This window comes from Garra rufa, chromosome 10 (assembly GCF_049309525.1).
Source record: "Garra rufa chromosome 10, GarRuf1.0, whole genome shotgun sequence".
NCBI lineage: Eukaryota > Metazoa > Chordata > Actinopteri > Cypriniformes > Cyprinidae > Garra > Garra rufa.
Window position 1 is genome coordinate 31,708,477 of NC_133370.1, and position 14,646 is coordinate 31,723,122.

The window sequence follows — 14,646 nt, forward strand, 5'->3', positions numbered from 1 at the left end:
ACACATTTGTTCAAAAACACTAATTCCTTTAGGAGCAAAACAATAATTCAACAGATTCATCCAAAAATGCTGATTCATTCAACAGTGAAACAATCATTCACTCTACAGATTCATTCAAGAGTTAAACAGTGATTTACTTAACTATTTTGTTCAAAAACACAAATTTATTCATGAACAGAACAATCATTAACTTGACAAACTTGTCCAAAAACATTGATTCATCAGCAGTGAAACAATATTCACTCAACAGATTAATAAAAAAATGCTGATTCATGAGCAAAACGTTTGTTCAAAACACTGATTCATTCAGGAGCAAAACAATAATTCACTTGATGGATTTGTCCAAAAATGCTGATTCATTTAACAGCAAAATAATCATTCACTCAACAGATTCATTAAAAATGCTGATTCATTCAAGAACGAAACAGTCATTTACTCAACAAATTTGTTCAGAAACACCAATTCATTCAGGAGCTAAACAATCATTTACTTATTCATTCATTTATTCATCTAAAAAAACAATTTATTCAAGACAAATATGCATTCAACAGATTTGTTAAAGAAACTGATTATTCAAAAACTCATTTAAGAAAGAAACACCACCTCTGTTTGTTGCAAACGTAGACAAATTACTATCAATATTGTGTCTAAAATTTAAGTTATTGATAAAAAAGCTTACAGTTGCTGTTGTACTAGCCATCTGAATATTCGGAACAGCAGTGGGGCAACAGCACTTGCTTGTGCAATATTTTTTTCACAAGCAATAAATAAATAGTACTAATAGTAATAATAGTACTTTAGCACTATTTAGTAATATACTAAGATTTGTAACTTGTCCCAAATTGTTTGTTTATCTATATGAGAGCCACTGTATTTTATATGGATGCCAGCACAAGAACATACAGGATTCAACATTCAAACACGTTATTTTCCATTTCCTCACATTTACACTCTTCTTCTTCTTTTTATATCTTATCAGTGTATAAGTCTGGATAAGTTTGTGGGTCACATGGATGAGAATCTCATGACCCATCAAGCTCTGCACCTGCTGGGGGAGAATAAGTTCTGGGCGGGTCTGGTCTTCATGGACATGTACCCCTGGACCACAGATCTGCCCCGCCACGTCAAGTTCAAGATTCGAATGGACATTGACGCAGTGGAACGTACCAACAAAATCAAAGACAGGTAAGAGGTCATCCATAATTGTGTGGGATTAAACTGCCTCATTGTTCATTTGATAAGCGGTGTTCCTTATATACTTTAGGATTGGGTGGTTCATGAGACATGAATTAGGAGACCATTTAACCAATGAAGCAGAGTAGACCTGAAGCTATATTAATCTTTTGACATTTACTGGACATACTTATATCTCATTTTAACTCGAATGTGATCAAAGTTGAGGGAGCATTGAAGAAACATTAGATAAGTTCATGTGCATGTTCTGATTCAGGTTTTATATTAAAATTGATTGTGTACATAGAGAATAGAAGATCTTCTCGTGATTGTTCATGCAAGGTGTTACTGCTCAACACACTATTGTTAGAGCAAGAGAAAGAGCAGACACAATCACACATCCTACGTGGAGCTCCAGTGTGCTGTGCACTGCAAAGTGACACCACTCATTACTGAGAGTCTCTGTGGAGCACAAAACAGCCTGCAGGTGTTAGTCTGGTCAGATCTCACTGTAGCCGTTCTTCTGACAGAAGAAGACAAACAGCCAAGGATCAAATCACACTGTGGGCCTGTGGGTTCATTGTGTTTTCATTATGTGGGCATAATGCAAAGTGCAGCCAATACAAACAAACAATGTGAATTGAATTACAAATTGCGATTTTGGCACTCCTATTGAAACAGTTTGGACTCATTTTAAGCATGTTTTATGAATTGTGAAAGAACATTTCAGGCTTTTAGTATTGCAAAATGTCAGCATTATTACAAACATGCAATAATTTTTTTTGGCTTTGAAACCTTTCCAACTAGGAGGTTAAAATTTCTACACGTCATGTCAAACTAGCCCTCTAACACTACAGTTTTATGGTGCTGGAATATTCATATATGTAACTAAGCTCAAGAACCTGAAAATAAACATTTAAAGGCTTACCCCTGTTGAAAAAACAGCATATGCTGGTTAGGTATGTTTTAAAACCTGGTTTAAGCTGGCCATGTGCTGGTCCTGAGCTGGTTTAAGATGGTCACGTGCTGGTCCTGAGTTGGTTTAAGCTGGTCATTTGCTGGTCCTGAGCTGGTTTAAGATGGTTATGTGCTGGTCCTGAGCTGGTCCTGAGTCGGAGCTAGTTGCTTAGGACCATCTACGGAGCAGCTTAAACCAGCTCATGACAAGCTGAGGACCAGCTTAAACCAGCTCAAACCAACAACCATGCTTCAAAACATACCTAACCAGCATATGCTGTTTTTTCAACTGGGACATGTGCATTGTTCTTTAGACGTCTTCCAAGTGGAACGTAACAACAAAATCAAAGACAGGTAGGAGGTCATCCATAATTGTGTAGGATGAAAATGCCTCATTGTTCATCTGATATGGGCTGTTCCTTATATACTTTAGAATTGGGTGGTTCATGAGACATTAATTAGGAGACCAGTAAATTGCTGAATCTATTTAATATTAATCTTATTTGTCCACATTTAGTGTCATTTAGTCATTTTAACTCAGGGTTAGGGGAGCATTAATGGAACATAAGATTATAAGTTCATGTCTCATCTTTTAAAGTAGGGATGCACCGATCCGTATCGGCCGATCACTTGCGCGTTTTGTCAGTAAAGCCGGTTCTGTAATCAGCGGTAAATGCCATCAGGTGCGTGATTTCACATTGAGCCGTATATACTACACACAGCCGTTGTTCACTGACGAGCTGCGCACTTTCACACTGATAATGAACATTGATTTGCGCAGCTCGTCGGTAAACAATGGCTGTGTGTAGTATATACGGCTCAACGTGAAATCACGCACCTGATGGCATTTACCGCTGATTACAGAACCGGCTTTACTGACAAAACGCGCAAGCATGATCGGCCGATTCGGATCGGTGCATCCCTATTTTAAAGTACATGTTCTGATTCAGGTTTTATAATAAAAATTGATTGTGTACGTAGAGAATAGAAGATCTTCTTGCGATTGTTCATGTAAGGTGTTACTGCTTAACACACTATTGTTAGAGCAAGCACAATCACACATCCTACATGACCATCTAAGGAGCAGCATAAACCAGCTCATGACAAGCTGAGGACCAGCTTAAACCAGCAACCATGCTTCAAAACATACCTAACCAGCATATGCTGGGTTTTTTTTCAACTGGGACATGTGCATTGATCTTTAGACATCTTCCCAGTGAGCTAGAAGGCAATTTGAAAGGTTTCCTAACCTCCATTTCTCATAGGTACTGGGACCCAGGCCCAAGGGCGGACCCTGTGGAGGACCATCGCTACATCTGGGGAGGTTTTGCCTACCTGCAGGACATGATTGAACATGGAATTCTCAAGTTACACACAGGTCATGACTGGCCTCTAGGTGTTTACCTGCAGCAGATGCCCTACCCCTGCTACGTGGATGACATGTGAGTAATGGCTGAAAAAAGGGCAGAAAAAATGTGGCCAAAAAGGGCTAATTGACCTTATTCTATATCATCACACAAGCTTAAAGGGATAGTTCACTCAAAAATGAAAAGCCCTTCATCACTTACCCTCCTGTTGTTTCAAATCTGTATGACAGGGGTCTCCAAACTCATCCTGGAGGGCCAGTGTCTTGCAGAGTTTAGCTCCAACCCCAATTAAACACATCTTTAGCAGCTAATCAAGGTCTTAAGGTTGGACACACTGGCCCTCTGGGACCGAGTTTGGAGACCCCTGCTGAATGACTTTCTTTCTTCTGTAAGCACAAAAGATATTTTGAAGAATGTTGGTAACCAAACAGTTTCCATTCCCAGTATACTTACAGTATATTTTTAACTATACAGTGGAAGTCAATGGCATCTGAAACTGTCTGATTACCATCATTCCCTATATATCTTCTTTTGTGTTCTGCTGAAGAAAAAATGCCAAAAAGGTGAGTAATGATGACAGAATTTTCATTTTGGGGCACACTGTCTTTAAGTAAATTTTAGTGAAATAAAAAATTATTTGAATGAGAATGAAGCCTGTTACAGGTTGCAGTTACACCAATGTCCAATGGATCTTGTTTGTTTTGTCCCAAATCAAGGTTCATGCTGACCCTAAACCGCTGTTTCCCCATCTTCATGGTGCTGGCCTGGATCTACTCAGTGTCCATGATCGTGAAGAGCATTGTGCTAGAGAAGGAGATGAGGCTAAAGGAGACGCTAAAAGCCATGGGCGTCTCTAATGGAGTCATCTGGTACACATGGTTCATTGACAGCTTCCTCATGATGGCTGCCAGCACTGCTCTGCTTACTGCCATTATCATGGTGAGGAAGAAATGCGATGACTGATGAACCATGTAATTTGAACTTTGTCGCTCTGAGCCTTTCTCAGATTTGTTGCATTGTGACCTCTGCTGGATGTATGCTGTTAGTACATATGTGACTCAGGACCACAAAACCAGTCATAAGGGTCAGTTTTTTTTACACCACCTGAAAGCTGAATAAATAGGATCATATTTACAACTATTTGAAAATCTGTAATCTCAGGGTGCAAAAAAAATCTAAATACTGAGAGAATTGCCTTTAAAGTTGTCCAAATTAAGTTCTTTGCAATACATATTACTAATCAAAAATTAGGTATTATTATGGTATGAAAATTTACAAAATATCTTAATGGAGCATGATCTTTACTTAATATTCTAATGATTTTTGGCATAAAAAAAAATCAATAATTTTGACCCATCCAATGTATTTTTGGCTATTGCTACAAATATACCTGTGCTAGTTAAGACTGGTCACATGGAGACTCTCTGTCTCTCTCTCCCTCGCTGTCACTCTCTCTTACTCCTTTTTCTCTGAAAAGTATTACTTGGCATATGCATGGACCTTTTCTTGTATTTTTGGCTTCTGCCTCTTCTTTCCTTATTACCTCATCAGTAGCAATACAAAGTAAGTGTGATGATTAAATGACTTTAAATGACTCCTAACTTTTGTGCGTCTTTGTCCTCAGGTTGGAAAAGTGCTGAATTACAGCGATCCCATCATCCTGTTCCTGTTTCTACTCATGTTTACTGTGGCTACTATCATGCAGTGCTTTCTAATGAGTGTGTTCTTCAACAAAGCCAATTTGGCTGCGGCCTGCAGTGGCATCATCTACTTCACCCTCTACCTCCCTCACATCTTCTGTTTCGCCTGGCAGGACCGCATTACCAAGGAAATGAAGTTAGCTGTGGTGAGTCCACTATGCTGTTACACTTCTCTTTTGATTGATCCAATCTCAAACACCAGCATTCAAAGTAACTGAAAACCTTATGAATTAGTTGTTCTAAACCACTAGAGGGCCTCAGCAAACTTCCAAGTGAACCTTAAAGGGATAGTTCAAGCTAAAATGACAATTCTGTCATTAATTACTCACCCTCATGTTCACATTCATCTTCGGAACACAAATTAAGAGATTTTTGATGAAATCTGGGAGTTTTCCTCCATAGACACTAACACAACTGACACTTTTCCAGGCACAGAAAGGTAGTAAGGACATTGATAAAATAGTCCATGTGACATCAATTGTTCAACCGTAATGTTATGAAGCTATGAGTATACTTTTTGTGAAAATAGAGAACAAAAATAACTTCATCAAACAATTTTGTCTTTGCTGCGCATTCTCAACATGTCTTACTGTCTCAACATGAAGTGGTCAAAATGGCTCTTGTAGTGGCCTGTAGTTTATGTTTTGTAAAATGGTCCTCCTTTTCCAGAGCTTTCTGTCTCCAGTAGCCTTTGGATTTGGGACAGAGTATCTGTCCCGCTATGAGGAGCAAGGCCTGGGGCTGCAGTGGGACAATATTCGTACAAGTCCTCTAGAGGGTGATGAGTATTCCTTCTTCACTTCTGTTCACATGATGCTATTGGATGCAGTTGTCTATGCTTTTTTGGCTTGGTATCTCGACAACGTCTTTCCAGGTCAGTTTCTTATGAAGCGCTGCACTGAATGTTGCTAACCTAAGAGAAGATATGCTTTTAATGTGTAAGAATGTGTGCTTACTTCTTTTCCCATTGCCTTTTCAGGCCAGTATGGCATCAGCCGACCCTTTTATTTCCCTCTACAGCCCTCGTACTGGCTGACATCAACGCCTCAAACCTCACAAGATCCAGATCTAGGTATGGTTCATTGTTTACACCTGATAATAATATTAATCTATGATTTGATCAGAAGTTGACAGCATTAAATACAGGTGTAAAGATGGCATACATTACAGTCATTTTATAACACACCTGCATGTCTCTGAAGGCCCTGAGAGACCTCTAGTAAATAACGTGGAGAAGCAAGAAGATGCAGAGTATGGTGGCCTTTCGCCGGACCACAGGGAATGCAATGGTTCCCGCAACAGCAAACAATGCAAGCACAGGGAGAAACGAGAGAGGATGGAGAAAGAGAGAGAGCGGGAGGAACAGCTAAAAATGCAGGAGGAGATTCCACAGGAGGAGATACAGCCTGTAAATGATGGTAAGGAAAGGATGTCAGCTGGGTTGTGCATCATTTAAAATTTTGAACTGAGAATATCTTTTACATTTTATAAAGAGACATTTTGAATAGACTTGTAATTCAGATCTTTTACTTTTGCTGAAAAAATAGTCTTGTACTAAGAAAACTTTTATTATTTACATGTGCAGTTAAGGTCAAAGGTTTACATACACGTTGCAGAATCTGCAAAATGTTAATTATTTTAGCAAAATTAGAGGGATCATACAAAATGCTGATGCTTCAGAAGGAAACAAGATGCATATAGATCCGGGGTTTGAAAACATTTTGAATTTGAAGATCAGGGTAAATTTAACTTATATTCTGTCTTCTATGAAAAAATTAAGCTTATGAAGGGCAGTACTAAATGAAAAAAGTATGATATTTAGCAGGCGTGTGCACAATTCAGAATTGAATTGAGAATGACTCCTAAATTCCAATTCAATTCTTGAATTTGAATTGAATTTGAATTGATGTCAAAAACAGGATCTAGAATTACAATTCGAATTTGAATTAAAGGAAGCAGCATTGCAATTCAATACAAATTCAAAGAAATTCATATAAATACGTGAAGTGTTTAACAATAAAGCTTTACAATATATGTCAGATATGATTTCATTACATATTCTATAAATGATATTAGTTTGAACTACTTGTACAGATTACATTAACAGGAAATGTTTCCCCCAGCTATGAATGTTAAAAGCTCTAGTCACAGAAAACATAATTAAGTTTGATTTATTGGAATTGTAATTTTGTGGAACAAAATGTATGCAGGGTTGAGGAGTGACTATTTATGTGTAATGAAATTATGCTATTAAATTACAAAATTAACGTACTTGTATGTGAGATTCAACACATTCTTTCTGTTGTATGACTGTGTGGAATGTCTTTGAATTGCCATGAATTTAATTCCACTTCCTGTCATTCCAACTCCAATTCAAATTCAACTTCCTGTGGGGTGGAGTCAATTCAATTCAAATTCCAACTCATGAATTGAATGGCGGCCAATTCTGGAATTCTGAATTGTGCACAAGCCTGATATTTAGACAAAATAAGAAAAATGTACACATCTTCATTCTGGCTTTTAATGCATTTTGTTTCCTGCTAGAGCATCAGTGAGCGTTTATACCTTCTGTAATAGTTACATATGAGGTCCCTCAGTTGTCCTTAGTGTGAAAAGATGGATCTCAAACTTATAAAGTCATTGTTGGAAAGATTTCAAATACACATAAATGCTGAAAAACCAAAGAATTGGTGGGCCCTGAAGGATTTTTCTGAAGATCACAACAAAGACAACAACAACAACAACAACAAAAAACCCAGCTGTGGATCATTCAGTTAACAACACAATATTAAGAATCAAGTGTAAGTAAACTTTTGAACAGAGTCATTTTTATCAATTCTACAATTGTTTTCTCTGGTGGACTATATGTACACATCTTATTCAGGTCAGTACTAAATAAAAAATAACATGCATTTTGGTCAAATAATTCACATTTTTGAAGATTCTGCAAATTGTATGTAAACCTTTGACCTTAACTGTGCATCAGTAACTTCTACCTCATATGGGTATTTCTTTTACTGCAGGGAATCTGTTCTTCGAGCCAGAGCCGGATGGTCTGGTAATAGGAGTGTTAGTTCAGGATTTGGTGAAGGTGTATTCTAAGTACACAAGACCTGCAGTGGACTGTCTCAACATGACCTTCTATGAAGGCCAGATCACTTCTTTCCTGGGTCACAATGGGGCAGGAAAGACCACCACCTTGTGCGTCTTTACCTTCTCTTTATCCTGTGATGTCAATGATATGGAAGCATAAATCCTATCTATTTTGTGTCATTTGGACTCATTTCTCACATGTGTACTTGTACTGTCATAGGTCCATATTGACCGGGTTGTTTCCACCCACCTCTGGAACGGCTTACATATATGGTAGAGACATTCGTACGGAAATGGATGCCATAAGACAATCGTTGGGCATGTGTCCACAGTACAACATCCTCTTTAACCAGTGAGTGCTCTTGCTTTGAATATGGATGTAATATTGCAAATACTAGTCTGGTTGCCTCAAATATATATATTTTATTTTATTTCACTCAGCCTGACAGTAGAGGAGCATATTCTCTTCTACTCTCTGCTGAAGGGACGTGACCAAAAGGATGCCGAGCGGGAAGTTGAAAACATGCTGGAGGACCTAGGACTGCCTCATAAACGTGATGAGGAAGCACAGAACCTCTCTGGTGGGTCTGAATGCGAACCTGACACAATAATATGGTAATATGTTGTTAAGGAGTTTGCCTGCGGAGGATTTGTGTCTTAGACAAATGCAGGGAACATAAAAGTTAAAGGGATAGTTCACCCAAAAATGAAAATTATGTTATTAATTTCTCACCCTCATGTCGTTCCAAACCTGTAAGACCTTCATTCTTCTTCGGAACACAAATTAAGATATTTTGGATTAAATCTGTAAGCTTTCTTGATGTAACTGTTTGGTTGAGAGAGTAAACATCAGCCATTAATGTCTATCAAGTCAGTGTTGTAATAAACTATTTGTGTTTCTACTCACTGTAGGGGGTATGCAGAGGAAGCTGTCTGTGGCGATGGCTTTTGTGGGTGGTTCTAAGGTGGTGATACTGGATGAGCCGACATCAGGAGTGGATCCATACTCCAGACGCTCCATTTGGGACCTGCTACTCAAGTACCGCACAGGTACTGCCACCTTCTGGCCACTGCAGGATTAAAAAGCCAATCACTGCAAGAGACTTTACACTGTATGGATGCTCATGCGATGTGATACAACACTGTTCCTCGTGTTAAATATCTGTATTGTTCTCTCATCCAGGTCGCACAGTAATACTGTCCACTCATCACATGGACGAGGCAGACCTTTTGAGTGACAGAGTGGCCATCATCTCTAAAGGGAAACTACACTGCAGTGGCTCTCCTCTCTTCCTGAAGAACTGCTTTGGAGTGGGTTTCTACCTCACACTTGTGCGTCGCATGAAAGACCAGCGCAAAAAAGAGGTGAGAGAGAGACTTCTGTAAAAGGTCACCATGCTAATTAAGGCAAGACACCACAGGATAATAAGTATATATATTTAAACAAATGGATATCACCATACTTCCCCAGATGATTATTCACAGTACATTAAGGCAAGTGTTTTGTATTTTAAGTTTTCCGAAAAGTTAGATTTAAATATGCAAATGAGGAGTGATTTAAGTAAAATCACACTCATTTGCATACATTTTAAGAGGTAATTTTGAATCTTTAAGAGGTAGAGGGTTTTATAAGAAGCCTTTCTCAGGATATCTCTTTTTATCACTCATTAGATCAGAAAATACTGTAAACAGTCAGGAAAAAAATAGTTTTTTTTTTATTTTACCATTGAATTGTGATACCGTTGTTACTATAGCACACACACACACTGGATTATGGTGTTTATATGGACAACACAGGTTTGAGTACAGCTTGCAACACAGAGTTTTAATAAAGTTCGCCATTTAACTTGTTGCAATTTATGCTGACATAAATGGTATCTCAAAACTTGATTATCAGGTGTCATTTTACACCATATTTACTATTTTCACTTTGTGAATAATAAGACAAGCTAAACAAACAAAAAAAGAAGTCTCTTCTGCTCACCAAGCCTGCATTTATGCATTGATCCAAAATACAGCAAAACAGTAATATTGGGAAATATTTTTACTATTTGAATATATTCTAAAAAGTAATTTATTCCTGTGATCAAAGTTTTCAGCATTACTCCAGTCTTCAGTGTCACATGATCCTTCAGAAATCATTCTAATATGCTGATTTGCTGTTCAAGAAACATTTATTATTTATTGTTATCAGTATTTAAAACAGTTGAGTACATTTTTTTCAGGATTCTTGGTGAATAGAAAGATCCAAAGATCATTTTTTATCTGAAATAAAAAGCTTTTGTAACATTGTGCACTATACTACTCAAAAGCTTGGAGTCAGTATCATTTATTATTATATTAAAAGTTGTATTTAGCAAGAATGCTTTAAATTGATAAAGTGATGATAAAGACATTTGTAATGTTACAACATGTATATTTCAGATAAATGCTGTTCTTCTGAACTTTCTATTCGTCAGAAAACCTGAAAAAAACTCTGCTCGGTAGTTTTTAACATAATAATAATAATAATAATTATCATTTTTATTAATTAAATTTTAAAATGAGCCGCAAATAGAATGATTTCTAAAGGATCATGTGACTGGAGTAATGATGCTAAAAATTCTGCTTTGAAATCACAGGAATAAATTGCATTTTAACATGTATTCAAACAGAAAACAGTTACTTTAAATAGTAAAAGATTTCAGTTCGCTGTACTTTAGATCAAATAAATGCAGGCTTAGTGAGCAAGAGAGATTTATTATCTATAATAAATCTATGATAAATCTATAATACATATGGCAACATTCCATAAAAAGTAAGCGTTAGGGTTATTTGATAATTTTGTATTGGCAAACTATATTCACCTTTTCTTCATAAAATGTAAAAAATCATTAGTTCTATCTAATACAAAAAGACAAAACCTCAAAATAGCATAGCAAGGTTGGACTGTGGTTCTTAAGATGGATTTGATGGTGTCCTATAAAAGTTCTTCAACTATGCTCTTTAGAATGAGTGTGACTGTGCATCTGAGTGCTCCTGCACCTGCTCCACCTGCACCAGATATAAAGAGGAGAGTCATGCATTACAGCCTGAAAGAATACTGGATGGTCAGTGCACTAACAACTCAAAATAAGCAGTCATATAACAGCCTCTTTAGTCCCATTTCTTTAAAAACACATATTTTTGTTTTCCACCTCTCTACACAGGAAATGTTGAGAGCATCACTACTCTGATTCATCACCATGTACCTGAGGCGAAACTGATTGAAATGATTGGGCAGGAGATGACCTATCTGCTGCCAAATAAGGGTTTTAAACATCGTGCGTATGCCAGCCTTTTCCGTGAACTGGAGGAAACCTTGGGTGACATGGGCCTCAGTAGCTTCGGCATATCTGACACATCACTAGAGGAGGTTGGACAACGTTTCATGCATTTTGCTAGCAACCATAACTTGATCGCTGTCAATAGACTTTATATGTGACCCTTGACCACAAAACCAGTCTTAAATTTGTAGCAATAGCCAAAAATACATTGTATAGGTCAAAATTATTGATTTTTCTTTTATGCCAATAATCATTAGGATATCAAGTTAAGATCATGTTCCATAAAGATATTTTGTAAATTCCCTACTGTAAATATATCAAAACTTAATTTTATTTTTGATTAGTAATATGCATAGCTAAGAACTTCATTTGGACAACTTTAAAGGTGATTTTATCAATATTTTGAGTTTTTTGCACCCTCAGATTTCAGATTTTAAAATAGTTGTATCTTGATAGCTAAATATTGTCCTATCCTAATAAAACATGCATCAATGGAAATTCAGATGATTTATAAATCTCCGTTTTAAAAAACCGACCCTTATGTATGCATTTTTAATGTAAGTATGAATCAGTTGCAGTCAGTTTTTTAGACCAGTGTTGTTGTTAACACTTTTAACTGTTAAAAATATTTTAATTGAATAAATCTGTATAAATATTAGCTATATTGATATTATAAGAGAAATATCTTTCTCTGGCAACTATAGCTGAAATAAAATGGTTTAATAAGTTGAATACTAAAATGACTAAAACAGAAATCAATATGACAAATTAATAAATAAAATGACAAGAGCACATACAATGACTAAAATTTAAATATAGCTTTTAAATATTAATAAATACTATAACAGTATATAAATAATACTAAAATAACACTGATTGTTACTCTGCAGAGTTGTATAAATAAGTATGCGCTCACAGATGTTTAAAAAATGTGTTGTGTTGTGTTGTGTATATCTAGATTTTTCTGAAAGTTACAGCAGATGGAGAGGCAGCCAACAACTCTGTCACACCAGGTAAATATATTGTTATATTACCTATGTTTACAATCATAATAACAGATGTAATTGTATCTTATATTTTAAATAAAACAGTAGTTTGTAACTGTTTGACTGTGTGGTCACCCTTCAGAGCAATGGATGCTACAACAGAGGAAAAATGGCTTGAAAGACTTGAAAGCTACGAGTAATGTTGAAGGTGAATTGAGATCCCAGATCTCAGCTTTGCTTAGCGCTCATGCTACGAAGCTAACAGGGCGCTATGAAGAATTCGACCAAGGTTCTATGCTTTATGTAGAGCTAATGCTTCTTGAGATACAATAGCCTTTGGCAAATATCAGACCAGCTTAGACCAGTGTAAATTTCCATGTTGGTCCAGGCTGGTTTGTGCTGAATAGTGCTGGCAATCATGCTAATTGATTGGCTGAAAATGGTTTGTGGTTAAGCTAGTAAAGCGATAGGGTCTTGCCTGTTAAAGAAACAGATGCAGTCTTTCTGGTTTAAAAGTTTCTGCTGGTCAGTTGTCAATGGTTATTCAGCCAGGTGAGGACAAACCAGCAGACAAAATATAATGATGTTGACCAGCTATGCATTTTTTACAAAAGGTCTAATAATATTACATCCGTATCTGGTTTGGTTTGCAGATGCTAATGGTTTGGGGGGCCAACTGGAATCTGACAACAATGCTGGTAGGGCCTCCACGCAGGTTAAAGGCTTTAGTCTGGTACTCAAGCAGTTCTACGCTCTTCTGGTCAAGAGATTTCAACATGCCACACGCAGCCACAAAGATTTTCTTGCACAGGTAGGGTGACATTTCATTCATTTTAAGTTCATAAAATGATCATTCTGTCATAATTTAGTGACCCTTATGTTTCTTTCATATTTGAAAAATGTCCTGGCCACTTATTTTCCTCTGATTCAATGTGACTTTTTTGTAGATTGTTTTGCCAGCCAGTTTTGTCCTTATTGCATTGGTGTTCACTATGATTGTCCCACCGTTTGGAGAGTATCCCAGTCTGACCCTCACTCCGTGGATGTATGGACAGCAGTTTACCTTCATAAGGTGAGAGATGTTCTCAGAATCTAGCCCATGAACATTATGTAGTAGTCTGTATGTTACCATGGGAGATGTGATTGAAATGCTTAAGGGAGAGTGGGGTAAGTTGAGCCAGTGGGTAAATTGACCCACCACCTGTATCTTGGCTTAACTGCACACTTTTACTGTCATGTGACCTTGTATTTTGGAACCACCTATCATTTACTGTATGCCAGACTGTGTAAAAAAGTTATATCAAAGCATATACAATTGAGGTCAAAAGTTTATGTAGACCTTGGAGAATCTGCTAAATGTTAATTTTTTTTAACCAAAATAAGAGGGATCATGCAAGATGTTATGTTATTTTTTTATTTAGTACTGACCTGAATAAGAAATTTCACATAAAGGACATCTACATATAGTCCACAAGAGAAAATAATAGTTGAATTTATAAAAATGACCCCGTTTTTTTTTTTTTTTTTTGTTATTGATAGTTGTTTATGAGTCCCTTTTTTGTCAAAAACTGATAAACTGCCCACCATTCTTCTGAAAAAGAATTCCCACAAATTCTGTGGTTTTTTGACATTTTTGTGTATTTGAACCCTTTCCAACAATGATTTTGAGATTTATCTTTTCACACTGAGGACAACGTAGGGACTCATTTGCAACTATTAGAGAAGGTTCAAACAATCACTGATGCTCCAGAAGGAAACACAATGTATTAGGAGCCAGGGGTGAAAACTTTTAGAATTTAAAGATTAGGTAAATTTAACTTTTGTCTTTGGGAAACATGTAAGAATCTTCTAAAGGGCAGTACTAAATAATATATATATATATATATATATATATATATATATATATATATATATATATATATATATATATATATATATATATATATATATATATATATATATATATATATATATATATATATATATATATATATAATATATATATATATATATATATAATATATATATATATATATATATATATATATATTATATATATATATAT

At 36.3% G+C, this 14,646-nt stretch overlaps 1 protein-coding gene across 2 annotated transcripts in view; it reads left to right on the forward strand.

Annotated features, from left to right (window-relative positions):
• abca4b (ATP-binding cassette, sub-family A (ABC1), member 4b) overlaps positions 1 to 14,646 on the forward strand; it is a 71,236-nt gene that overhangs the window by 38,124 nt on the left and 18,466 nt on the right. Inside the window, exons 12-29 of one of the 2 annotated variants that reach the window (XM_073849678.1) lie at positions 980 to 1,185; positions 3,396 to 3,572; positions 4,214 to 4,436; positions 5,122 to 5,343; positions 5,867 to 6,071; positions 6,177 to 6,269; positions 6,400 to 6,615; positions 8,221 to 8,398; positions 8,511 to 8,642; positions 8,732 to 8,871; positions 9,203 to 9,340; positions 9,474 to 9,655; positions 11,280 to 11,379; positions 11,479 to 11,684; positions 12,554 to 12,608; positions 12,724 to 12,793; positions 13,230 to 13,392; positions 13,529 to 13,653. In XM_073849678.1, coding sequence (XP_073705779.1) covers positions 980 to 1,185; positions 3,396 to 3,572; positions 4,214 to 4,436; positions 5,122 to 5,343; positions 5,867 to 6,071; positions 6,177 to 6,269; positions 6,400 to 6,615; positions 8,221 to 8,398; positions 8,511 to 8,642; positions 8,732 to 8,871; positions 9,203 to 9,340; positions 9,474 to 9,655; positions 11,280 to 11,379; positions 11,479 to 11,684; positions 12,554 to 12,608; positions 12,724 to 12,793; positions 13,230 to 13,392; positions 13,529 to 13,653 — 2,831 coding nt within the window. The remainder of the gene's footprint in view (positions 1 to 979; positions 1,186 to 3,395; positions 3,573 to 4,213; positions 4,437 to 5,121; positions 5,344 to 5,866; positions 6,072 to 6,176; positions 6,270 to 6,399; positions 6,616 to 8,220; positions 8,399 to 8,510; positions 8,643 to 8,731; positions 8,872 to 9,202; positions 9,341 to 9,473; positions 9,656 to 11,279; positions 11,380 to 11,478; positions 11,685 to 12,553; positions 12,609 to 12,723; positions 12,794 to 13,229; positions 13,393 to 13,528; positions 13,654 to 14,646) is intronic. The other variant, XM_073849677.1, reaches the window with a different exon arrangement.